The 26,696-nt window shown below is 43.8% G+C and overlaps 2 protein-coding genes and 1 long non-coding RNA gene across 5 annotated transcripts; 2 read left to right on the forward strand and 1 right to left on the reverse strand.

Moving 5' to 3' along the window:
• Positions 1–425: 425 nt before the first annotated feature.
• PLA2G1B (phospholipase A2 group IB) lies at positions 426–7,312 on the forward strand. Its single transcript, XM_045791620.2, has 4 exons — positions 426–535; positions 3,490–3,649; positions 4,163–4,290; positions 7,101–7,312. Exons 1-4 carry the CDS (start codon positions 502–504, stop codon positions 7,223–7,225), a joined length of 447 nt encoding a protein of 148 aa, XP_045647576.1. The 5' UTR covers positions 426–501; the 3' UTR covers positions 7,226–7,312.
• A 792-nt stretch (positions 7,313–8,104) lies between these two features.
• LOC148107438 (uncharacterized) lies at positions 8,105–25,719 on the forward strand. The gene is made up of 3 exons (XR_015722318.1): positions 8,105–8,375; positions 10,806–10,971; positions 14,415–25,719. It is a non-coding gene; the product is annotated as an uncharacterized LOC148107438 (long non-coding RNA).
• SIRT4 (sirtuin 4) lies at positions 14,465–23,147 on the reverse strand. Of its 3 annotated transcripts, XM_087857280.1 has the most exons (4): positions 23,102–23,147; positions 17,720–18,217; positions 14,741–15,035; positions 14,465–14,617 (listed from the first exon to the last, which is right to left on the reverse strand). In XM_087857280.1, exons 2-4 carry the CDS (start codon positions 18,208–18,210, stop codon positions 14,465–14,467), a joined length of 939 nt encoding a protein of 312 aa, XP_087713406.1. In that variant the 5' UTR covers positions 18,211–18,217; positions 23,102–23,147. The 3 variants fall into 3 exon arrangements, with proteins under 3 accessions (XP_087713406.1, XP_045647526.2, XP_045647527.2); XM_045791570.2 differs by having other exon boundaries at positions 14,465–15,035; XM_045791571.2 differs by lacking the exon at positions 23,102–23,147 and adding an exon at positions 22,858–22,963 and having other exon boundaries at positions 14,465–15,035.
• Positions 25,720–26,696: the final 977 nt, after the last annotated feature.

Consider the following 26,696-nt stretch of genomic DNA (forward strand, 5'->3'; position numbering starts at 1 on the left):
ATAAAATATGTGCCTTAGAATCAGACATGCCTAAGTTTGGGCCCCTGCTCTGCCATTTGCTGGCTGTGTGACCTCAGGAAAATTACTTCACCTCTCTGAACGTGTTTACTCATCTGCCAAATGCATGATTGGTAGGGACTGTTCACTGAGACTCACAGCTGAGACCCAGGCCCATGAGAAGACAGGGAGGCAATGATAGAATGAGGTTGAGTGCAAGGGGGTGGGGTGAGGGTCAAGGTTCCAAGCTGTGCAAACTCCAGAAATAATCCCTTCCATTAAAAGGTGCTAATGATAATACATACACTGTTTCCAACAATCCCTTGCTGACAGGGTTTGCCTGTTGGTAAAGGTTATTCCTGCAACAGAGATTCAAGGCCAACTCAAAGCAGGTTCGGAGCAAAGCAAACACTACAGCCTTATCTTGGGGACATAGAGTGGGTATAAAGAGGGAAGCCATAAGTGACTTTAGTCCTTTCTTTTGTTCAGCAACTTGACAACAAAATGAAATTTCTTGTACTGGCTGCTCTCCTCACAGGTAAGCAAGTCTCCCCAGTCCCAGCCCTTCAGGGCTAAGATCTCAGTCCTCGGGCTTGGGGGCCACAGCTCACAGGGCTGGCTAGACCTGGAAACTTTACTCGGGGCTCTCTATCGGGCTTAATAGCTCCCATACTGGGGTTCCCTCAAATCCCCCCCCCCCAGCTGGTACCTTTTCAACCTTTAGGTCCGAACTCAGATGACCCCTCTCAGAAGGGCCTACCTGCCCCCCTGAGCAAAGAAAGACCCCTCTCCTTTCTCTCTACCATACGGCCTTGGTACGGGGTCTTCCCAGCATCTACCTTTGCCTGCAATTTGTATCTTGTTTCTTGTTGATTCATTTCCTTTTTTAAAAGCTTTAATTAAATTAATTAATTAGTTAATTAATTAATTTTAAGTAAACTCTGCCCCCAGTGTGGGGCTTGAACTTAAGACCCTGAGATCAAGGGCTGCGTGCTCTACAAACTGAGCCAGCCAGGTGCCTCAATTCCTTTGCTTTTTATTCTCCACCCCCATGGAAGCATGGGCTCCATGAGAGTAGGGATAGAGCTGTTTGCTCCATTTATTGAATGAATGAATGGAATCAGATACATTGGGGTTCAGATCCCACCACATTCATCCATGATTCTTTCATTCATTCAACACTGATGTATCAGAGGCTCCAAGGTATCAGACTCTGGGTTGGGACTGAGGACTCACTGGTGAACAAGCCATGCTCCCTGTCTACGGAACAGACACACACACGCACACACACATGCACACATACACAGGTGCACACATGAGAAGTAGCTTTGTGCCAGTTTGGCCTGTGCAAAGAGCAGAGCTGGCTGGGTCAGAGACAGAGAAAACAGGGAGGCAGGAGGGAGGTCTGGAGATGGGCCAAGGTGGCCAGGCCACTCCTGTCTGTCTGCTGCCAGTGTGGAGGCTGCTCATAGGGGAGAGGGACCAGCTGCCACCCTTCCTTTGCCCTGGGGTTTAATTTTTTTAGATTTATTTATTTGAGGGGGGAGGGGCAGAAGGAGAGAGAAACCTAAGCAGACTCCACCCTGAGCACGGGACCCTGAGATCATGACCTGAGCTGAAACCAAGAGTCAGACGCTTAACCAACTGAGCCGCCCAGGCGCCCCCGCCCTGGGGTTTAAACATGTGGAGCAGCTCCAGGGTGCACAGCAGACCAAGGGAAGAAAGGGCAAGGCATGGGGCAAAGAGACGATACGGGTGGCCGACTGAAGAGGACCCAAAGCATATAGTGTCCTCTTTTCTTTAGGGCACCAAATCTCACAGGGTATAGCTCTGAAAATGAGGTGAAGGGGTCCTGCTTCCTGAGTCTGCTGTCCCAAACCTTGTGCCGTAAACGGACTTCTTAAAAACTTATTTATTAGATATTTATTGAACACCTACTATGTGCCAGGTACTTTCTTTAATTGTTGTGTTGATTATTTCATTCATATAACTCATCATACACTTACTGAGTGCCTACTATGTGTCAGGCCCTGGGGAATAAAAGCCCTAAGGTCTTGAGTTTATGGCCTGGTGAGAGGGAAGCATTAAATAAATAGATGGATACAGACTGTTAGAGGTACAAGGAAGCAACAAACATAAAGAAAAGTGATAGCAGAGGAGCCACTCGGTGCTGGTCAAGAAAGCTGGTGGCATTTATCTTTTTTTTAAGATTTATTTATTTATTTGAAAGAGACCGAGCGAGCAGGGGGAGGGGCAGAGGGAAATGGAGAGAGAATCCCAGACTCCACGCCCAGTGTGGAGCCCGCTACGGGGCTCGATCCCATGACCCTGAGACTGGGACCTGAGCTGAAACCAAGTGTCGGGCTCTTAACCAACTTTGCCACCCAGGGGCCCTTAGGAGGTGGCATTTAAATCAAGATCCTCCCGCTTTTTGACAAGTGAGATGACAAGTGTGTCAGGCAGAGGAAACAACAGGTACACAGGCCTTGGGGGAGAAAAGAGCTTGTCTTGTTGAGGATGGTAGGACACCTAGGCCTCCTGACTATTCCTTACACTCCTGCCCCATCTCAGCCCCGCCATTCCCCACCTAAACCATTTTAGATTCCCCTTTCCATGTTCCAATTTTTCCACCCTCTAACACAATATCCAATTTCCTTATTGATTTCATTTATTGCTTATTGTTTTTCTCCCCCACTAGGACGTAAGCTCAATGAGGTTATAGATCTTTTATTTGCTTGTTGATATATCTCCTGTTCCTAGGGCAGTGACTGGGCCCATAGTAGGTGCTCAATGAATATTTGTTGGATAAATAATGGAGACCCCACTGAAAACATACATTCACACAAAAACTAGGATGCAACTGTTAATAGCAGCACTATTCATCAGAGACAAAAAGTATAAACCCAGATGTCCATCATGTGATGGATGGATAAAATGTCGTCTATCCATACAGTGGACGACTACTCAGTTATAAAGAGGAATGAAGTACTGTTAAATGGTATAATGTGGATGAACCTCAAAGACATTATGCTAAGTGAAAGAAGCCAATCATAAAAGGCCACATGTTGTATGATTCCATTTACATGAAGTGTTCAGAATAGGCAAAGCCATAGAGACAGAAAGCAGTTTGGTGGTAATGCGCACAGGGTGTTTTTTTGGGGGGTGATGAAACTGCTTGGGAATCCACAACTCTGAATATACTAAAAACACTGAAACGTACATTTTAGGTGGTTAAATGGTGAATTTTATGTTATGTGAATTTTATCGCAATAACAAATTATTTTTTTTAAGTTTTACGAAAAGAAAAAAAAGTCGCTACTCACATGACCAGGTTCCTGCATCCAGTTCTCTTCCGAGGAGGCAGCTGGCGGGTCCGGGGAGGCAGCGTGGGGCCAGAGACCTGGCAGGCAGTGGGGGCGGGGGGGGGGGTGGCGCTGAGCGCTGGCAAAGCTAATCAGGACCTATTTAAAGCCCAGCTGTGTGGTCTTGCAGTGGCCGCTGCCGATGGGGGCATCAGCCCGCGGGCAGTGTGGCAGTTCCGCAACATGATCAAGTGCACTATCCCCGGGAGTGATCCCCTGAAGGACTACAACAACTACGGCTGCTACTGTGGCCTGGGTGGATCCGGCACCCCTGTGGATGAACTGGACAAGTGAGTGATTCGTCGGCAGGGAGAGCGGAGTGCTCGTGGGGTGGGGGGAGGGCACAAGCCAAGGATCCCACGATGAGGCACAGAAAGGGATTTGCATATTTGCTAAAGATAACATATTTTCACCTCTTGTCGTATAAACAAACATGCTCCAAGAGGACCCTGAATCCAATGCTCTATCAGGAGGAAAAGCCAAAGGTTGGAGATGTGAAGTAGTAGCGGGTGCTGCTGCCCTCCAGTGGCAGAAGAGAACATCGCAATACAAGACACCGCAGCGACGATTCAATTGTCTTCTTCCAGCAGTAAAGACTCTCACCGCATCTTCAGAATATGATTGTACTATATGCCTGCGACCATTTTAAAATCGCCTTCAATAAATATGATCAAAGGACTTAAGTTTTTTCAAGTCACAGGACCAATATCTTCCGGAGCATGTCAGCTAAATCATCCCTACCTGTTCCCGAGGCTGACCTGCTTCCCTGCCCCTGCTTCAGCTCTGTCCTTCCCCCTCTCCAGGTGTTGCCAGACCCACGACAACTGCTACTCAGAAGCCAAGAAACTGGACAGCTGTAAATTCCTCCTGGATAACCCCTACACCAATACCTACTCATACTCGTGCTCTGGCTCTGAGATCACCTGCAGCGGTAGGTTCAGTCTCTTGTTGGCTTGTTGGCCCTCAGTAGACAGGGGAGGAAATAATAGTAATGATACCCACCATTTATCAATCACTTCATTGGTGCCAGGCTGTGTCTCCTTAAATCCTGGCAACAACCTAGGCAATCGGTATTATTATTATACCCATTTTACAGATGACAAAACTGAGGCTCAGAAGGCTGAGCCAATGGCCATGGGGCACACAGCTCATAAATGGTGGTGTTTAGTTTTGAACACAGGTCTATGTGACTCCAAAGTCTCTGCTATTAGCTGCCATGCTATACAGCTTCATTATTTCATAAAAAGAGCTTAGAACTACCATTTATGAGTTTCTTTTTACATACCAGGGACTAGGCTAAGCATATTTTTGAGAGAGGTTTTAATAACCCCATTTTACAGGAGAGGAAGCTGAGACTCAAAATAGCTACCTGCCCCAAACCATGCAGCTTCTAAGTGGTAGGGGCAGCATTTGAACTCGGTTGTTTCTGATTTCAAAGGTTCTGATCTTAACCACTAAGTTATGCAGAGCTCATAATGAGGTATGTCCCTCCAGGGAGGTAGTTGTGAAGAGCAGACATTTCAGAGAGGTGAAGGGTATTATCATGCTAGACCAGCATTCTGGATTTGCACTACTTTCTACTCTGCACCCACAGACGGGTCCCTCTTTTCAAAACTGTACATACAACGTTGGAATAACCACAATTCAAATCCAGGAGGCCAAGAAAAAAATTACCAGGAGTCCCACTGTCCCGAGGCATAAACGATTTCATAGCTCTGTAGCCATATGTGCTTGTCCGTGGAGTACGGTTTATACCGTTGTAATCATAGCTATGTGCCAGCCTCAAGTCCTGTGTTCCTTCTGCCTGAAACACTTCCCGCCCGAAGTCCCCGTGCAGGACTTTAAATATCACTTTCTCAGTGCTGTCTCCCCTTCTAAGTCATTCTTTTAAAACATGCACACGCATCCTCCATCTTTCCAGCATCCTCTATCTTGTCTGCTGTATTTTCTCCACAGAATTTCTCAACAGCTGATACGTTCATGTTATTTCTTTATTTTCTATCTCTCCACTAGAAAGTAGGATTGTTGTCTGTTTTCTTCACTGCTATATGCCCAGAAGCTAGAGCAGTGCCTGGCATAGCCTAGGTGCTCAAAAAATATTTGTTGAAGCCATAGTTTAGATAAAGTCTTGCTCTCTGCTTTTTCTCACTTATCACCGTGCTCTGCTTATTCTTCCGTGTTGCCTCATGGCCTTCCTTGTTACTCCTTTAACCACGGCAAGACACGGCTTCATTTGCTTCCATAGTCCCCTGGTCACAGGTATTTTGGTTGTGCTCCAATTTAGAAAGCCAGATATAATGGGAACTCATATTTTTGCACGACAACATGATCAGCAAGTGTTCCTTTCCATGGTTTCTAGATTTCTTCACGAATCTGATGAAAGCTATAGGCCCTCTCCCCAGAGAAAACACACACACATGCACACGCACACGCACAGTTTGTAAGTAATTCATTAATGCAGCTGCCCCCCAAATGCAGGTTAAGAAGCCTGTATCAAAGGACATTTATTCATATGAATTAACAATAACTCAACAGACAAATATCTCACTGTACATGCCTTATAATCTAATTAAGTGCTAATTATGTTTCAGTGGACTGGACAAGAAAAATATCTGGGTTTTTTTTAAGATTTTATTTTTGAGTAATTTCTACACCCATCATGGGGCTCAAACTCACAACCCCAAGATCAAGAGTCACATGTTCCATAGACTGAGCCAGCCAGGGAGCCCACATTTGTTATTTTTGAAAGGATCAGAGAGAAGCAAAACTTTAATAAGATTATTGAATGGAGGGGTGCCTGGGTGGCTTAGTGGTTTTAAGCGTCTGCCTTCGGCTCAGGTCATGATCCTGGGGTCCTGGGTTTGAGCCCGACATTGGGCTCCCTGCTCAGCTGGGAGCCTGCTTCTCCCCCTGCTTGTGCTCTCTCTCTCTCTGTCAAATAAATAAATAAAATATTTTTTAAAAAGATTATTGAATGTAAGCAGAGGTACATAATTAAATTATGGATAACAAAATTAAAATTCATTTTAAAAGTTATCATTGGTGTTTCTTTTGGTTAAAAAAGTAAACAAGGCCAAAGTAATGTAATTTCAATCTCTTCAGAAATGTATCACAGAAAGGAGAAGGTGCCTATAATCCTACCTCCCAAAGTAATCAGTTGGATATATTGCCCTTCATTTTCCTTTAATAAAATATCTTGGAAACATTTCCACATATAGATGTATTTAATTATTTTAAATATCTCTAGAATATTCTACTGTAAGAATGTTCTGTAATTTTTAAAATATGTGATATAAAGTAGAGAAATTGCCTTGCTAAACTGCACTAAGGTAAAATGTACAATACTTCGCTGCCTTGAGTATATGTTTCAGTGTTTTCCATATTGCTTAAAAATTGCTTGCCTACATTATCAGAGATCTATAGCTATATGAGTTTTAAGAGCTCATTTTAAGACAGGACTTACCAAAAGGCACCCATCACGCCTAGGACTGCCAGATCAAACACACATTGCCCAATTCAATTTGGCTTTCAGATAGACAATGAACATTTTTTTATTCTACATTCCAAACATTGCATTTATTGTTTTTCTGATATTCTGGTATTTTTATTTGCTGCATCTGTCAACGCTAAATTTGTATCAATGGAATGGCCACCAGATTATTCCAATTAATTCTTCCTGCACCCAGATTGGACAAAGCAGGATCTACCTTGGGTCAGTCCTCTTGTCTTGCTCTTTTCCAGAAAAAAACAAAGCCTGTGAGGCTTTCGTCTGCAACTGTGACCGCAGTGCTGCCATCTGCTTTTCAAAGGCCCCATATAACAAGGAGAACAAGAATCTTGACACCAAGAAGTACTGTAAGGATTGAGTATCCTCTCTGGAGAGCATCGTCCCTACATGCCTCATGGCAGTCACCTTAGCCTGTGTCCTCTAATAAAGCACTTTGTTGAAAGGCCTCACGTTTGGAAACTGTTTTATTCTCCATCTGTGTCTCTAAGTCTCTTCCTACTTCTTTGTAAGCATCATTCCTTCTAGCCTTGGAATTGCTTTCGAGGGATATTTCTAAGAAGTGAACACCATAGACCTGAATACTGATTAACCAACACTGATTACTCTGTGCCAGATTGAACTACATGTTATATCCTCCGAGGTAATATATCCTACCTCTTTTTTCATTATCCCCAGGGCTGGGAGAGAGAGAAAACAAATTCCTTTAACAATCTTTTTTTTTTTTAAATTTAAAGATTTTATTAATTCATCTGACAGAGGGTGAGAGAAAGCAGAAGCAGGAGGAACAGCAGGGGGAGAGGGAGAAGCAGGCTCCCCACCGAGCAGAGAGCCAGACATGGGGCTCCATGCCAAGACCCCAGGATCATGACCCCAGCCAGAGGCAGATGCTCAACCGACTGAGCCACCCAGGCGCCCCTCTTTAACAATCTTTCAATGAGCATCTGCTGGGTGCTCATTAAAGGAAATGGAATATGGGAAACACTAGTACAGCGGCTGAGATTTAAATGAATAAATAAACTGAATTGTGAGTATTCTGAACTAGCGATTATATCCCAGCAGCCACAGTATCTTCGCAGTGCTTAGCACATCGCACACGCTCATTAAATAATTGTTCAAGGAAGGTACATCTTGGCGCCAAGTTTTGCCGCAGTTGAGGAAAAACCACGTGGCTGTATTTACCTTTTCAGATCACGTGATCCTGAGCCCAACCCAGTTATTTCCTCGGCCCGCAGGGATTTCAGAGTAGGCAATGTGATTGGGTATCTTTTGGACACGTGGTCCCCGGTTCTTTTCTTTTTTTCTTTTCTTTTTTTTTTTTTTTTGTTTAAACTGGCGAAAAGCGGCCCAGGACCCTGCCGACCTCCACACCGCCCAGGCTCTGGCCCCGCCCCCTCACGCGTCGGCCCGAGCTGGCGCAGGCGCAGGCGCAGTGTTTGATAACGGTAGCTCCCGCTGGCGTCAGGGTAAGGTGACGGCGACCGCTCCGTGCGCGGCTTCCTGGGTCCTCGGTGCGTGGTTCTCCAGGGTCAGAATTCGGCGGGAAGGGAAGAGTGGGCGGGCCGAGTGTGAAAGAGGAGCGAGCTCACGTGGGTATGACGTTGGGGCCCACCTTCCTGCGGTGCGCGTGCCTGTCTGGGTGTCTGGGCTTCCCACAAGCCCCTCCGCCCGCAGCCGCCAGCCAGTTTCCGGTTGGTGGCTCCTCCAGGGCTCCCATCCCGGAAAGGGACGAGGGAGCCGGGAAGCTGGGGTGCAGGGAGCCAAACTGGCGCCAGGAGAGAGGCGAGTGGATGTTGGGCGAGCCAAGGGCTCCTGCGCTCCAAGTCCTCACTTTAAAAGAGGGGAAACAAAGGTGGAGGGATTTGCAGCTCTGACCTCCGGTTGGAATGCTCTCCCTTTTTCCTCCTGGTGCTTGCCTGTTCATCCCTCAGGACCTAGTTGGGGTCACCTCAAGAAGTTTCTTGAGTCTTGCCCTTCTTCCTTCCCAAAGTGCAATTGCGCAGTTACCCCACCGGGTTTCTATAGATCATTAAAGAAAGGGAGTTCAGAACTGGATGGACTGGCTTTGATTACTGGCCTGGTCACCCCAGGTGACCTTCGGCTAGTTAAATAAAATATCCAAGCTTCAGGATCCTCATCTTTCAAAAGAAATAATAGTGTGCAGATCATAGGGTTGTGGGAATTAGGTGAGCCAACGCCTTGTAAAATGCTTCCTACAGTGCTTGTTGAATAGTAAGTGTTCCATAAATAGTTTTCCCAAGGGGAAGGAAAGGGAAAGATACTCTTTTATTTTCTTTAGAAAGTCTTTATTATACCAAGCAAGACTTGGCTTTTGTAATCTTTAAAAAAAAAAAAAAGGTGCACAAAAAGGAAATGTAACTCTGGAGAAGATCCATGCGAGTCTAGTTAAAGGAGTACTCAGTGGAGGACAAAGGTTTAGGCTAGTGATGATGGCTGACATTTGCTTACTGTGTGCCAGGCACTGTGCTAGGAGCTTTAGATGCATCACTATCTTTCTTAATCTTCCCTAAACCCAATGAGGTAGCTACTAGTATCCTCATCTATAAAGAGATTGAAGATTAACCACTTGCCCAAACATAACTAATAAGTAGCAAGATAGGGATGGAAATCCAGGTCTGTCTATATCCTAAGAGTTTTGATTCCATGCTATATTCCTTTTCTAATAAATTGAGGGGGGAAAAAAACTCTCCTTTCTTGGACGAGATTAACTTTTTTTTTTCCTTCACGAAGTGGAATTTATCTGTTTTATGACAGAAAGATTAAATAAAAAATCTGGATCTGAGCACCATCTTGAATCTCAAGAAGGATAATGTATCTGGAATTAACTATTTCAGATTAACTATTCCAATCAACTATTATACACTGTTCCTAGGAGCAGGGAACCAATTCATCCTGGTTTTAGCACTGAAAGTCCTGCAACCCAGGAACCCCCCGCAGTACTGGGCAATCTGGGACAGTTGGTCACCCTACCTAGGAGTGTTGAATTTCCTATTTTGGTCCTTAAATGGATCCTCTCAGGAAAAGTTTGGCATTCACTGAAGACTGACCCTTATGCGTGGCCGAGCATTTCTTCTGGGGTTAACTCATTAAATGCGCTAATAATGTGTTGTAAAATACTCTGCATAGTGTTTGGGATATAGTGTGCTCAATAAATGCCATTATTTAAGGGAGAGGTGAGAGACAGATACTCAATTTATGACAATGTAAAAGAAAGAATATGAGTTAGTGGGAATTGGTTTTGAGTGTTACGTACTTGTTTGCCTTTGTGACTTCTACTTATTAAAACTGTGACAGCAGAGCAGCGTCATGGAAGCAGTTGAGGAAAGTCATGCCCAAAGCTGGGCTTATGCAGTTAGAAGCCTGTAACCCGGGCAATGACAAACTAATAGCACCCACTAGTCGGTTTGTTATTCCAACAGAGGGCACTTATAGTGGTGGGTTAGGAACTGCCATATTGGTAAAAAGCAAAAATGTAAAGTGAGGAGACAGGAGAATTTTGCAGAGTTCCTTTTGGGACAAATTTTTGGGGAGGAATTCTACCTCAGGAGGAACTATGAACAAAATGAATATTCCTGAGGTCCTGAAGACGTGGTTTCATGAATCGTGCCAGCATTAGGTGATAGAAAGAACTTGCCTCCCTCCCTGGCAACCTAACCTGTTCTCCATTGCCTGCTGCCTCTTAACCATTCCTGGTCTCCTTGGCCAGTTGTAGTGCTGGCTTCTACCTCAGGCTTCTTTCTAAGCATAAGCCTCAGACAAATAGGAAGCAGTTGTTTAAAAAGAAAAGAACTGGGAGGAAAGTCTTAAGAGTCTAGTGCTGGCTCTGAAACTATGTTGTATGGCCTTCAGTAAGTCTGTGTTGTTGTTGTTTTAATTTTTAATTTTATTTTTTTTAAAGATTTTATTTATTTATTTGACAGAGACAGCAAGAGAGGGAACACAAGCAAGGGGAGTGTGAGAGGGAGATGCAGGCTTCCCGCCAAGCAGAGAGCTCGATGCAGGGCTCGATCTCAGAACCCTGGGATCATGACCTGAGCCGAAGGCAGACACTTAACGGCTGAGCCACCCAGGCGCCGCTGGCCTTCAGTAAGTCTGGATCTTAGTTTCCTTCAAAATAAATGAGGGGGGATGCGTTTAATTTGCTCTCATTCTGTCATTCTATGCAGGAATCTGTGACATTTTCTGGTAGAGAATAGGATGGGGAGATAGCACATTCTCTGTGAGCCACTTGAAGCCAAGAGGTTGTATCTTTCTAGCCTTAGTACCTTAATACAGTGTCTGTCAGTAACCAGTGATGCAATTTGTGGATGAGAATAGCTTGAGATCCAAAAGACCCAGATTTGAATACAATTTACTGGTACTGACTTTTGGTAACTGAGCAAATATGATTCAAAGCACCTTAGGATCCTCCTCTGGAAAAAAGCTGGAATGGAATTTACAACAACCTTACACTTCTTCAGAATTAATGACTACGGGAAAACATAGAGTTGTGCAGATGAAAAGAACTCTGTTGGTTTCAAGATCCTGGATTATCCCAGTTTAACTGAAATTTACTTCCTAGGCAGGTGCAGGATGAACATGTATTGCTTGCCCTAATTTTGGACAAAAGACTATCAAGAATAGGCTGTCATTCTTTCATCCGCTTTACTTTTTGATGAGATTGTGCTGAAAGCTTTAGCCTGGTACAGTGATTCTTTCTGGCTAACACAGTAATCAAACAGGTCTTGCTGCCTTACTTGGCAGAAACAAATCAGTTTAAGAGCCCACTTACTTCCTCTCTACAGACCAGGTTCAAGGCAAGTGTCTCATTCTGGCAGCTGAAATCCAGCAGAAATCCTTAGAGAACCATATCATAAAGCTCATTCTCTTTTAGCCGATTTAAAAAAGAATATAAATGTACAGCCCTCATACCTAGTGTACTATTAAAAATATGATTCCTTTATTCCTTAGTTAATAAAAAATTCATTCATACCATTACTCATCTTTAAAAAATATATATACCAAAATGTTTCAGTTAGAGACATTTAACCATTTATAATTATAAATTAAGTCATTTTCTTCTCCCCTCACCCCCCACATTAGTGAGATTCCTGGGTTAGCACTCCAGAGACCGTTCTGGCCTACATATTTCCCAAGCTGTTTCTTCTGCCTGGTGAGATAAAAAAGCAAGTGAAGGCAGTTTTCCCTATCATCAAGAGCAGCCGCTGCTTTAAACAAGTGTTTCTTCAGGGTCAAATCTCAGCAGCCACACGAGGGGCCGGGAGAAAGATGTTGGTTTGCTGCCCTCTGCAGGCTGCACTCGGTGAGCTTCGATTAGTTAGAGGAAGAAGGGAGGAATCCTTAAGGATCTGAAAAGAAATGAAACAAGTTAATGCTGAATAAGCCGAGAGTCGGTGGGGGTAATGATTGTGAACATCGGCCTTCCATTCAAAAAACCACAGCATTTAGGGCATGTAAAGACGGCCAACATATCTTCGTTAAGTGAAAACACGATGTGATAAAATGTGCACAGTTTGATTCGATTTTTGTAAAAACAGATTTAGTTATACAAGAATGTTAAACCTTGGTTATCTTGGTGGTGGGATAATGGGTAATTTGTGTTATATTCTTTTTACTTATCTGTACCATCTTAACGTTCTACAATAAATATGTGTTATTCTAGTAATAACCTAGTTTAAAAAGTATATTAAAAAGTGTGGGGGGGCGCCTGGGTGGCTCGGATGGTTAAGCAACTCCCTTAGGCTCAGGTCACAATCTCCACATCCTGGGATCGAGCCCCACGTTGGGCTCCCAGCTCAGCAGGGAATCTGCTTCTTCCTCTGCCTCTCCCCCTGCTTGTGCTCTGTCTCTCTCCCTCTCAAATGAATAAATTAAATCTTAAAAAAAAAAAAAAGTGTGTGTGTTGGGGCTCCTGGGTGGCTCAGTCGGTGGAGCCTCCAACTGTTGATCTCGGCTCAGGTCTTGATCTCAAGGTTGTGGGTTCAAGCCCCATGTCGGGCTCCACGCTGGGCATGGAGCCTACTACTTAAGTGCGTGTGCCAAGGGGGCTTCTTTGGTGCTAGTAATATTCTATTCCTTGATCTAGATGCTATGTGTTCATCAAGCTGTCTATTTATAATACATGCTCTTCTCTGTATGTATAGTATACTTCAGTTAGTTTTTAGAAAGTGCTTATACAGGAGCTCTCATTCAGTGCTGGGAATGCAAAACGGTGCAGCCACTCTGGAAGGCAGTTTGGCAGTTGCATACAAAACTAAACATACTTGTATCATACGGTTCGGCCACCTTGCTCCTTGGTATTTACCCCAATGAGTTGAAAACTTATGCCCACACAAAAACCTCCACACACTTACAACAACTTAATTCATAATTGCCAAACACTTGGAAACAACCAAGATGTCAGTAGGTGAATGATAAATACTGTGTGAGCGCACAGGACAAAGGGGCGTATGGGACACTGTACTTTCTGCTCAATTTGGCTGTGAACCTAAAACTACTCTAAAAATTAAAGTCTTTCTTTTTAAACATCGTATTTATTTGTGGGAGAGAGCAAGAGAGCGAGCGAGCAGGGGGAGCGGCAGGCAGAGGGAGAAGCAGGCTCCTGCTGAGCAAGGAACCCAACGAGGGACTCCATCCCAGGACCCTGGGATCATGACCTGAGCTGAAGGCAGACGCTTCACTCAAGTCTTTTTTTTTAAGTGGTTGTACTTCCCTAGGAATATACTAAAAACTATTGAACTGTATATATTAAATGAGTAAACTGTATAGTTTGTGAACTGTATCTCAATAAAGCTTTTTAAGTGGTTGTATTCATAGATTAAAATGGATATAAAATACCAACACATGCTACAATATGGATAAGCCTGAAACTACTATGCCAAGTGAAAAGGCCAGACACAAAAGGCCACAGGTTGTATGCTATGTCTAGAATAGGCAGAAATAGATTACTGTTGCCAGGGACTGGGGAATGGTGGGGGGGTTGGGGAGTGGGGAGTGACTGCTAATGGGTACAAGGTTTCTTCTTGGGATGATGAAAATATTCTGGAATTAGACAGTGGTGAGTAATGTACAACTCTGTGAGTGTACTGTAAGACAACTTAATTGGATACTTCGGAAGGGTGAACTTTATGGTATGTGAATTATGTCTCAATAAAGCTGTTCTCTTTTTAAAACGGGAAAAAAGCAATGGCAGATTTTGAAAAATTATCTTAAATAGCATGTGCCAGGGTGCCTGGGTGGCTCTGTCAGTTACGCGTCCAACTCTTGATTTCAGCTTAGGTCATGATCTCAGGGCTGTGAGACTGAGCCCCGCCTCAGCTCCCGCTGGGCATGGAGCCTGCTTAAGATTCTCCCCCTCCCTCTCAAATTAATTAATTAATTAATTAATTAATTAATTAAAACTGATTTTTAAATGTGCATTAAGCTATAGTGTTTGAAAGACTATGATGTTCCATTTCTAGACATGTGCTATTTGTTTATTTGTTTAAGGGGAACTGGAAACTTATCTAAAAAGCATTTACCTTTAATAGTAGGATTACAGAGAAAGTCCTAGTTTCTGGCTCAGGACATCAGGCTGCGGTCAGTGTGGATCTATCAAAGGCAGCAGTTCCCCGCAAGGAGAATCCAGTTTCAGGCACGCCAAGTCGTCGGACCGCGTGGGCCCAATGTTCAGTATTGCAATTGGGAGCTGCTTCTCTCGGGCAGTGAGGATAAACCTGTAGCCGGAGTACACCTTACAAGAAGAAGACACAGGTGAGGACTCTCGATGCAGGAAGAGAGAAACCAAGCAGGGAGCCCCCCCGGGGGCTCTCCATCCCACGAAAGGGGCAGTCACCACCCTGACCAAGTTCGATACCTGCAAGGACGATCCCACTACCAACAGGGAGTCAGCTTCTTTTACACGCCTGCGCACAAAGTCAACCTTGTCCGGGTTCACTGTGTCCCCGAAGAAAACGACGTCTGGTTTCAGGGGGCCTCCACATCGAGCGCAGGACGGGACCTGAAAGCTCTGTACCTGCTCCTCTGTGAGAAAGACGTCGCCATCAGGCGCCAGGCCATGGGCCTCGGCACTCCAGGTGGGGTTCAGGGCTTCAAAACGCTCTTGCAGTGCCCTGCGGGGAATCTGGTCACCACAGTCCACGCAAAGGACCCTGAAACCAAGAGGCTGACTGAATGGCTGGTCCCCAGGAGCCACAAAGCTGCCTCATCCCCAACCATTTTTAACTCCTCCAACGGTGCTTGCCATTCCTAACACCCAGTCTTTCTCCCATGTTAGGAATACCTTCTCGTGACCTCTTTAACTACCACCATTTCTCACCTTCCTTTACTGCCAACCTGTAGAACAAGGAGTGTACGTCTGTTTTCCTTGCTCGCACCCCCTGCTTACCCTGTCGGCTCATTTTTACCCGTAGCACAACTGCACATGACCTCCGTAGTGTCCAAACCCGTGCTTTCCCCTCCCTCCCTCCCTCCTTCTCCTCCGGGGTGATGGTCGCTGTCCATCACCATCGTCTCTAAAACGCTCTTCCCCCTGGTGTCCTTACCCAGTGTCTTCTGTTCGTCTTCTTACCTCTCTAATCATGAGCTCCATGAGAGCAAGAACTTTGAGTCCTTTGACCACTGTGCTATGCCCACCACCTAGAACAGCGCCTACAGACAGCGTTCTCTAAATAGCAGCTAAAAGAAAGAACTAAAGGTGGTTTAGTTGGTTTCTTCTCTACTCCTCAATCTTCCAGCCAGTTTTCTTTCTCCCTTCACCCTGGCGACTCTGTTTTCACTGCCACAATGCTTCTATTAATGGTTCCCTCCTCTGTGCTCTCTCCCAAACTCCAAGTCATCTTGACTGTCCTGTCCAGCTTACCTCTGTCTTCACCCGCCACTCCCCAACTTCTCCATCACCATCCTTTCTCCAGTTACTTGGGTAGGAACCCTTGCAAAAACTTGTTACTCGATTTGCTCCTTTTTATCTAGCCACCCATCAGATTATGTTGATTATTTTACTTAAAAGGCCCCATAGGAGGGTACCTGGCTGGCTCAGTTGGTGGTGCATGTGACTCTTGGTCTCAGGGTTCTCAGTTTGAGCCCCATGCTGGATATAGAGATTACTTAAAAAAATAAAATCTTAAAAAAGGAGGGGGTCTGTGTGGCGCAGTCAGTTTAGCATCGGACTCCCAGTTGCAGCTCAGGTCATGATCTCAGGGTCGTGATATCAAGCACCATGTTGGGCTCTGTGGGAAGTCTGTTTCAGATTCTCCCTCTCCCTCTGCCTGCACTCATGTGCACACTCTCAAATAAATAAATAAATCTTTAAAAAACAAAGGCCCCCTATGAAATGCTAAGTCTTGGATTTGTTTTAAAACATTTTAAGAGACAGGGAGAGAGAGAGAGTAAAGTAGACATGCTAAAATCTTTGTATCTGAGTGATGGTACATGGGAGTTCATTATACTACTTTCCTTTTAGGGACATGTGAAATTATCATCATGAAAAGAAAGTTTTAATGGACATAGGGTCATCATTAGCTCTCGAACTGCCCTGATACCACCTGGGTCTAGGTCCTTCAGGCTGACCTCCCCGAGTCATTCTTTCTAATCCTGTGTGGCTTTCCTCAAATGCTATTTTTATCATATTGCTTTCGTGCTCAGAAACCACTAATATTCCCCTTTGGTCTCTCACAACAGACCCAAATTGCACTGCACTATTTTCAGACACACCCATGATTAGGGTCTAGCCTTCCCAGACAATCTGATTTCATAGTAACTCTCCACAGGGGCCAGGCCAGGCTCCTCTGGGCTCTACAAGTCCTCTTCATTTTGAAAGCCCTCTCCCTTCTTTTGCCTAGTTGGACTGGAGCTAGGCTTAAGCCCCACTTTTCCCATAAAAGCTTAACCAATTACTCCAAGCTTTACCAAATCTGTTTTTCTGAACTTGCAAAACATGTCTATCAAGGACCACATAATTTAACAATTGTGTGGAGTTGTTTGTTAAACATGTTATTTTTGGATCCCTCCCCCACCCCAAAGATAACAAAGTTCTCACATACAAAGTAGACCATCATGTTTTATACTTTGGTTTTGACCCCTCCACACCACCAAGTAGCACACCGCATGTTGTAGAGACCCAATATTTAATGATTGGCAGGAGGATCTCAGGGGCTTAAAAATAAGGAAATGGTCTCCAATTAGCTTCAAGTTACTGCCAGGGCTACATGTGTTCATCCCATCAATATTTACTGGGTTCTGACTATATGCTGGGCTGTACTGTGTTCTACATGTCTAGGCATCAGAGATCTTCCAGCTTCTAGCCTATGCTGTTGGCGCTTTGCTCATAGTCCCCTCAAGACACCCTACAGGCTACTTGCACATAGTTTTCTTATAAGCAATTTCCTGCATCTCTCTTAGTGTGTTCACTGGCCAAGGAAGCCTTCTCCAGAGTTGCAGAGTCAGTGCTAGGGACTGAATTCCCCTAGACTGACCCTCAACCAATGAGGGATGGGACATGATGGACAAATGCCCCAGCTTCCTCGACTTTCAGTGAGACGATTCTGAAGCATGCTCTAGATAGTCAGAGGGCCCCTCAAAGGATTGAGCCTCAGCTCCCCAAAGCGGCAACCCATTCATTACTTTACCCTTTTCTTGGCTTTTCTTCCCTACCCTGTTTCATTTCCCCACTGAGTTTGTTCCTCAGTGAATTTGCTGGGATTGACTCCAAAAATAAACAACTTGCTCCATATCCTTTTCTCAAGGTCTAATGAAAACAACAGTGATCAAGAAAGCCAAAGTCTCTGCTCTTATGGAGACACATTTCTGCATTCAAATTATTTAGACCTTCCTGCACCTGTGCATGCATCCATGGAGTTCTGTGAGGCGCTGACTTCCTGCTTTCGTGTGCAAGGCATCCACATTTTGGGTCACCAACCAGTACAGCTTTCCGAGTCTCTCCCAGTTGCTCAAAGCCCAATGTGCAGGGTTAGGCTGGAGGGAGGAGAACCGAGGCCAGCCTACAAAGTTTCTTGCCCAGTACCGCTGGCGGACTGGAGCACTCCGCAGAAAATCCCCATGCTGAATGGGTTTCCGGTCAGTGCGGGCATAGAGTCCCACCTTTTCTGACCTGTAGTCTGGGATCCCCGACTCGGTGGAGATTCCTGCCCCAGTCATCACTAGGAGTCTCTTGGAAAGAGTGACGAAGCGCTGTAACTCTTTGACCTTCTCAGGGTCCAGAGGAGGACTTGGTGGCACAAATAACCCAATGGATCCACGTGAGCACTGTCGGCTGCTCTTCACCATCCAGCGGCCTTTTGCTGCCCTGAAAGTCAACCCAAAATTCATCCTCGTTCTAGAGAGAGAGAAACCTGATGTAAGAAACTGGGTTTTAAAAACTAAAGCAGCAACAACAAAAACTAAAGCAAACAAAAAAACCCAAACAAGAAGAACAAAACTGAGGCAAAAAATAATAAAAAAATTAAAAAAACTGAGGCAACCATCAACCAATGAATGAATAAACAAAATGGGGCCTGTCCATACAATGAAGTGTTATTTACTTATAAGCATGAAGTTTTTTGTTTTTGTTTTTAGAATTATATTTATTTATTTGACAGGGAGAGAGAGAGCACAAGCAGGGGGAGTGGCAGACAGAGGGAGAGGGAGAAGCAGGCTCCTGCTGAGCATGGAGCCTGATGTGGGATTTGATCCCAGGACCCTGGGATCATGACCTGAGCCAAAGGCAAATGCTTAACCGACTGAGCCACCCAGGCGCCCCAAGCATGAAGTTCTGATATATGCTACAATATGGATATGGATAAAGTGTAAGAAGTCAGTCACGAAAGGACAAATACCTTACAATTTTACTTACATAAGTTGTCCAAAATACACAAATATATAGAGACAGAAAGTAAATTAGTAGTTGCTAGGACTGGAAGGAAGAATGTATCTGAACTTATTCTTTTTTTTTTTTTAAAGATTTTATTTATTTGACAGAGACAGCCAGCGAGAGAGGGAACACAAGCAGGGGAAGTGGGAGAGGAAGAAGCAGGCTCCCAGCGGAGGAGCCTGATGTGGGGCTCGATCCCAGAACGCTGGGATCACGCCCTGAGCCGAGGGCAGACGCTTAAGGACTGCGCCACCCAGGCGCCCCAGAACTTAATTCTTTTTTTTTTAAGTCTTTCCCTTTAGACTTTTTTTTAAATTCAAGGATAATTAACAATGTTATAGTAGTTTCAGATGTACAGTGTGATTCAACAATTCTATACTCATTGCTCATCACTGTAAGTGTTCTTTTTTTTATATATACATTTCTTTCTTTATTTGAAAGAGACAGAGCACAAGCAGGGGGAGGGACAGGGGAGAGGGAGAAGCAGACTCCCCACTGAGCAGGGAGCCAGAGGCTTAACCAACTGAGGCACCCAGGTGCCCCTATAAGTGTCCTCTTAATCTCCTGCACCTACTTCACCCATCTCCTCACCCCTCCTCCTCTCTGGCAACCACCAGTTTGTCCTCTCTATTTAAGAGTGTTTTTTTTTTTTTTTTAAGATTTTATTTATTTTTTTATTTATTTGACAGAGATAGAGACAGCCAGTGAGGAGGGAACACAAGCAGAGGGAGTGGGAGAGGAAGAAGCAGGCTCATAGCAGAGGAGCCTGATGTGGGGCTCGATCTCACAATGCCGGGATCACGCCCTGAGCCGAAGGCAGACGCTTAACCGCTGTGCCACCCAGGCGCCCCTAAGAGTGGTTTTTTGTCTCTTTTTTCTTTCTTCATTTATTTTGTCTCTTAAATTCCACACGAGTGAAATCATGTATTTGTCTTCTTCTGACTTGTTTCACTTAGCATTGTACCTTCTAGATCGATCCATGTTATTGCAAATAGCAAGATTTCCTTCTTTTTTTGGCTAATATTCCTCTGTGTGTGTGTGTGTATTGACATCTTCTTTATCCATTCATCTATGGATGGACACTTGGGTTGCTTCCATATCTTGGCTATTGTAAATAATGCTGCAGTAAACATAGACGTGCATGTATCTTTTCAAATCAGTGTTTTTGTTTTCTTTGGGTAAATACCCAATAGTGGAATTACTGGATCATATAGTAATTTTTTAATTTTTTGAGGAGCCTCCATACTGTTTTCCACAGTAGCTGCAGCAGCTTGAATTCCCACAAACAGTCCACGAGGGTTCGTTTTTCTCCATATCCTCGCCCATACTAGTTATTTCCTATGTCTTTGATTTTAGCCTTTCTGGGAGGTGTGAGTTGATACCTCATTTATAACTGAAAAGCAAAGGAAGCATCTAGGCATTAAGCATCAATAGCTTCCTCCACTTTCAACATTACAGAAAAAGAGAGTCTGGATCTCCCTATTGGCACTAATGGCAGCTAATCTTTTTTGCTCCCATCTATATTGAGAGTATATATATGTATTTTTAGTAGGCTATGGAGCCCAACTCGGGCCTCGATCTCACAACCCTGAGATCATGACCTGAGCTGAAACAAGAATCAGAGGCTTAAGCGACTAAGCCGACACCTAGGAGCCCCTGGAGTTGTTAATTTTTGAAGCTGGGTGATGGGTCTGTGGATGGGGTTCATTATATCATTCTATCTCCACAACGGAAAAAAATTTTTTTAAGGGAATTTATTTATTTATTTATTTGTTTTTTTTTTTATTTGAGAGAGAGCACAGAGAGAGAAAAAGTGGGGGAGGAGCAGAGGGAGAAGCAGACTCCCCGCTGAGCTGGGATCATGACCTGAGCCAAAGGCAGACGCTTAACTGCCTGAGCCACCCAGGCACCCCCATAATAAAAAATTGTTTTATTTTTGTTATGTTTTAAGTAGGCTCCACACCTAATGTGGGGCTTGAACTCACGACTCCTGAGATCGAGTCACATGCTCTATGGACTGAGCCAGCTAGGTGCCTCCGCAATAAAAAATTAAGAAAAAATAATTCTCTAGAGGGATGTCTGGATTGCAGATGTCCTACTGTGCCCAGGACATCGGAAGTGCTGAAATGCCAAAAGCCAGGAGATGAAGGAAAATGCTTATATCTTTTGAATATTTTAAAGGCTTAAGAGATACGATCAGAAAAGTGAGGGGGGAGAAAAGAATGGACCAGTTTGAAGAGAAGCTAAAATGTGGAATGTTTCACCTTAAAGGTAGATATTTCAGACCATACTACTTCCGGTGGCAGACTGCATGCTTATATGAACAACCTGATAATGAATTAATCAGTGACTTCAGTGTCTTGAAGGACAACGCCCAAATAAGAGTATCTTTCATTGGAAAGGTATAGCCTCTCCCCCCCACCAACATACACCCAGAGTATATTTATAATTTTACTTTGTAACTGAAATCAATCTTTTGTAGAATTTGGAAGGCTGTGAGCTAGCTCAGGATCTGAGAACTCAATGATGTACTGAACACTGGGGCTCCAGGCTTATAGAGAAAACTGACCCTTGCCAGGGGTGTGCTGGTAAACTACCTTCTCCCCCACTGTCCCCCCCCCCCCAAAATAAAGATACAAGAAAATAATGCCATCATGACCAGTTTCAGGCTAACAATGGCTTAACGACCAGCTAGCAAGTCCCTGAATACTTAACAGTTGGCCCTCACCGGTAAAAACTAATTCCAGCACACCTTCCTGAGTCCCATGATATCCTGTCCAAAACAACAAGGCTACCTTTTTATTATCTTTTTAATAATTTGTTTTGGTCAAGAATTTCTAATACCTTTCAGAAAATAAAATCTTGTCTCCACACTGGACTATTTCATAACAGCCCAAACCAATCTTGTCCTTTTGACCTCTTAACCTACAACCAGAGCTCTGCTATACTGTAGCCATCAGATGGAAATTAACTTAAAATCGTTGCTGAATCTGCCAAGGATTTTTGCATCCAAGAGAAATTGTACATTTGCCTTATAAAAAATGGTGCAAGGGACTCTTAAATGTTTTTAAATTTTTAAAAAGGAGTGGGGGTGACTCGGTGGTGCTGTCAGATAGGCGACCCACTCTTGGTTTCAGCTCAGGTCTGATCTCCAGGTGGTGAGACTGAGCGCCAAGTCGGGCTCTGCACAGGGTGTGGAGCCTGCTAAAGATTCTCCCTCTCCCTCTGTCCCTCCCCGCCCTGCACACGAACTCTCTTTCTCCCTCTCAAAAAAATAAATAATAATAGTAATAATAAAAAGGAAGTGTAAAACACAAATTGGTAAAGCAGGATTCTAGCATAACATGAGTCCTGTTCTGCTTGTCCCAGTAAAACCTGGCTGGTCAGAAATAAATTTCTTATAGGGGGCACCTGGGTGGCTCAGTTAGTTAAGCGTTTGCCTTTGGCTCAGGTCATGATCCCAGTGTCCTGGGATCCACCCCACGTTGGACTCCCTGTTCAGCAGGGGAGTCCACTTCTCCCTCTCCCTCTGCTTGTGTGCTCTCTCTCGCTCACTCTCCCTCCCAAATAAATAAAAATCTTTTAAAAAATTTCTTACACACTTCAAAATATTAATGGCCTATTCCCAACATCTCTTAAATCTCTTAATAAGTTATTGTTATTCCATCTGTGAGTACATCTGAGGACGTCTCCATTGGAGGACTGCCTTTATAGTTTTAATTACTACCATCCCTTGGGATACCGTGTGTTCCATAAACCTACTTCCCATTTTATAAATCAGAAGTATTTCTTAACTAAAGAGCACATTTGAATTCTAGTATGCCAGGTGTTGATGAAATCGTTGCTCAGACATTTCGGACTTATAATTTTTATGGCTTTTTATTTATTAATGTAACTAAGCACATGCACATCTTTTATTGTGTCTTTATCATATTCTTTTTTAGTTTACCCTCAATCACAAACACTGCTACTTAGACACAGAATAGTGAGTCCTGGCACGACATTCTGCCCCAGCTTTTAGCTGTAAAAATAAGGATTTGACATATTACTTAACATAATGCAGAAATTCTCTAGTGATAAGCACCCGTATGTAAATATTATCTTACGCTTGGCTTTCCAGATCTAGGTTTAGGCCCCGATTTCTCTGTGTTCCACAGCAACACGTGAACCGCTAACAAATACAGCCTGGATACCTGAGACCAAAGGACTCGGGAAACCCCGCTGAAAACACGCTCTATTGGAACAGCAACTCTCTGCCAAGTACCACCGAAGGGCAAAGAGTTACTACGGTATCCCTTACAACAAATCCACAACTTCTAGAAACCCGCAGCCCGCAGAGAACACACTCACCTTTCACAGCTTAAACGACACTTTACGACTGACAATGCAACTGACTGGCTACTTTTGCATTTTGGGAAATGTAGTTCACGAGGCGGAAATGATGCATGAAAAACTACAAGTCCCACAATCCTCTGGGCTTCACAGTTGAGGGGCCCAGATTGTCTAGTAGCGCCACCTGTCTGCGTTTTATGGTCAGAGGTTTTGAACGTTGATTGGAGATGGGCTGCTGTCTTCTAAGTTCACACGCAGTGTCCCTTTGAGAGAAGTGGTTAGAGTTTCAACATCAGAGTGCTCAGTGCAAAATAATACATCCAAACAGCACTAAGTTAGGAATTCATTGTTAAGATAGAAGCTTTAATAATGGATCTGGATTAGACTCATACTCAACTTCAGTGATTATGATCCTTTGCACTCACCATGAGGAAATCAAGTTCCCACCTTGCAGTGGGTTGTGAACAAACATCTGAAAAATTGATATTTTTGGAGTTTATATGAACAACTAACGCCACATATAATATATGGGGAATACTGTGTTTGCCTACTTGGCTTCTCCAATTTTATTTCTCCTTTTGTGTTTTTATTAAGTTAACCAACACTATGACTAGGTCTCACTTCCATATATTCTGACTTAATTGGTCTGGAGAGATGCCTGGGCATCAAGTCGATTTACAAACTTCCCAGTTGTTTCTAGTATGTAGCCAAAGAGAACCTTTGCTCTCTAGCCTCGCCTAAATAAGATATCAATCAATTTGTGTTCAGAACATAATCAAAGGCCAGCTAATCCGGACCTTGAAGACCATCTATGGAACCACTTCCCCCACTTTAAGATAAACTGAAGCCCAGAAGGGTATTACAGAAGCTGGAGAAAAAGTTTGATTCCTGGTCCTCCCATTGAATGTGTGGAGGTAAATATTGGTAAAGTCACCCAGTTTAGTGTTTGCGGGTAGGACCTCTAGCAACAGCTCAGGTAGGTCACCCTGCTGGGATAATCACCTGACATCACAGCCTTTTGTGCCCTCGTTAACCTGACCACACTGGCTGAAAGAAACGACCAAAATGTAGACTGAAAATTTTTACTAAGTCAAAAAAATTGTAATCAGGAACATTTTCTGCACTTACGGGTATTTGAGCAAAACCTATTGAAACAGCCAAATTTATTATGAAAAATTTCCAACCCATATTGTTTTCTAGTTTGCCAAGTGGACTGAACATCATTAATTGAGAGACTGCCTAATACAGGGCTATTGTGCTTTTAGGCCCCAAAGAATCTCATGTTCCAGGGAGAAGTTAGCTGACTTTTCAATTTTTCTTAGCGCTGGAAAGTCATCCGTAGTGGATGAAGTCATCCAAGGCAGCTGGTGAAACACACAATTTCACCACACCAGGAATTAATGACTAAGTCTTTGGATCAAAGTAAAATAATCTAAAATTAATCAAGTTGCTAACCTTTTTCTCCACTAATTTTTCCTACCCTGTGAAAAAAAAATTAGCTACATATCAGCATCAAACAGGACTTTTAAAGATGTCATTTTTGCATCTGGATGATGACTATACAAATGTTCACTGAGCAACACTTTGAACATTTCATGGTTGAAATTTTTTTTTTAAAGATTTTATTTTTAGGTGTGCCTGGGTGGCTCAGTCGGTTAAGCAGTCAACTCTTCTTTTTTTTTTTTTTTTAAGATTTTATTTATTTATGTGCCAGAGAGACAGCCAGCGAGAGAGGGAACACAGCAGGGGAGTAGGAGAGGAAGAAGCAGGCTCCCAGCGGAGGAGCCCGATGTGGGACTCATTCCTGGAACGCCAGGATCACGCCCTGAGCCAAAGGCAGACGCTTAATGACTGCGCTACCCAGGCGCCCCAAGCAGTCAACTCTTGATCTCAGCTCAGGTCTTGATCTCAGGGTTGTGAGTTCAAGTCCTGTGTTGGGCTCCATGCTGGGCATGGAGCCTACTTAAAAAAAAAAGAAAAAAAAAAAAGATTGTATTTTTAAGTAACCTCTACACCCAAAGTGGGGCTCAAACTTACAACCCCGAGATCAAGAGTCTCATGCTGTAGTGACTGACCCAGCCTCTCATGTTTGGAATTTTTTATAATAAAATGTTGGGGAGCACCTGGGTGGCTCAGTCAGTTAAGCATCTGCCTTCGGCTGGGGTCATGATATCAGGGTCCTGGGATCAAGCCCCAAGTCTTCGAGTCAGGCTCCCTGCTCAGCTAGGAGTCTGCTTCTCCCTCTCCCTCTCTTCCCCTCCCCTCGTCATGCTCTCAATCTCTCTCAAATAAATAAATTAAATCTTTAAAAATAAATAAATAAAATTTTAAAAATATAATAAAATGTTGGGGAAAATGTCACTTTCTTGGAGATTGCTGTTTACATCTTAATGGGTAGCAAAAACTAAAAGTATGTTGGAGAATATAGTTCCAGGAGGAAAGAAATCCAAGTATAAGTTTCTGACTGCTTTCCACTTGCCAAGGGAAAACAGGCAGTGGGAGCGAAAGTTACTTCAAACTTTGTGAACTGTGGACTTTTCTATGAAAATAGCATTTTCAGCCTCTCTTCTCTGAATTAAGGTGTCCAACAGAAAACCCTTTGGGATTAAAAAAGAATTGCCAAAAAAAAAAAAAAATTACCATATGACCCAGAATTTCCACTTCCAACTATACACAGAAAAGAGTTGAAAACAAGAACTTAGGGGCGCCTGGGTGGCACAGCGGTTAAAGCGTCTGCCTTCGGCTCAGGGCGTGATCCCGGCGTTCCGGGTTCGAGCCCCACGTCAGGCTCCTCCTCTATGAGCCTGCTTCTTCCTCTCTCACTCCCCCTGCTTGTGTTCCCTGTCTCGCTGGCTGTCTCTATCTCTGTCAAATAAATAAATAAAAAATCTTTAAAAAAAAAAAAAAAGAAAACAAGAACTTAAACAGATATGAATATGCCACTGTTTATAGAAGGATTATTCACGATAGCCAAAAGGTGGAAGCGATGCAGATTCATAGAATAATGGATGGATAATAAAATTCCATACAATAGAATATTAGTCAGCCATAAAGAGGAATGAAATTATGATAGATAACTACAATGTAGATAGACCTTAAAACATTATGCTGTGAAATAAGCCAGACAGGCCCCAGTCTGCCTCCGTGGGAAGAGCATGCAACTCTTGAACGTGAGGTCATGAGTTCGAGCCCCACATTGTGTGTAGAGATTACTGAAATAAATAAACTTAAAAAAAAAAAAAAAGGAAGGGCCACCTGGGTCGCTCAGTGGGTTAAGTGTCTGCCTTCGGCTCAGGTCATGATCCTGGGGTCCTGAGATGGAGCCCCAAATCCGGCTCCCTACTCAGCCAGGAGCCTGCTTCTCCTCTCTCTTGCCCCCCAACCCCCATCTTGTACTCTTTAGAACCCTCTAGAGAGGGTCTCTCTCTCTCTCTCTGCTCTCTCTCTCAAATGAATAAATAAAATCTTTAAAAAAAAAATAAAAAGCCAGACACAAAAAATAAAATATTGTATGATTCTGCTTAGAGGAGTCAAATTCGTGGAGACAGAAAGTAGAATAGAAGTTGCCAGGGGCTGGGAGAGGAAGGAATGGGAAGGGGAGTTAGTGTTTAAT

This window comes from Ursus americanus, chromosome 30 (genome assembly GCF_024610735.1).
Source record: "Ursus americanus isolate L20-20 chromosome 30, mUrsAme1.1.p, whole genome shotgun sequence".
NCBI lineage: Eukaryota > Metazoa > Chordata > Mammalia > Carnivora > Ursidae > Ursus > Ursus americanus.

Bases quoted from the DNA above. Each gene is read 5' to 3' on its own strand.
- SIRT4 (XM_045791570.2), bottom strand. From the start codon at position 18,210: ATGAATTTTGGGTTGACTTTCAGGGCAGCAAAAGGCCGCTGGATGGTG. The intron at 15,036-17,719 runs GTGCAGGAAGGT...TCTTGGTTTCAG, and splicing joins CTCCATGGATGCATGCACAG to GGTCCTTTGCGTGGACTGTG.
- PLA2G1B (XM_045791620.2), top strand. From the start codon at position 502: ATGAAATTTCTTGTACTGGCTGCTCTCCTCACAG. The intron at 536-3,489 runs GTAAGCAAGTCT...GTGGTCTTGCAG, and splicing joins ACTGGCTGCTCTCCTCACAG to TGGCCGCTGCCGATGGGGGC. The intron at 3,650-4,162 runs GTGAGTGATTCG...CCCCCTCTCCAG, and splicing joins CCTGTGGATGAACTGGACAA to GTGTTGCCAGACCCACGACA.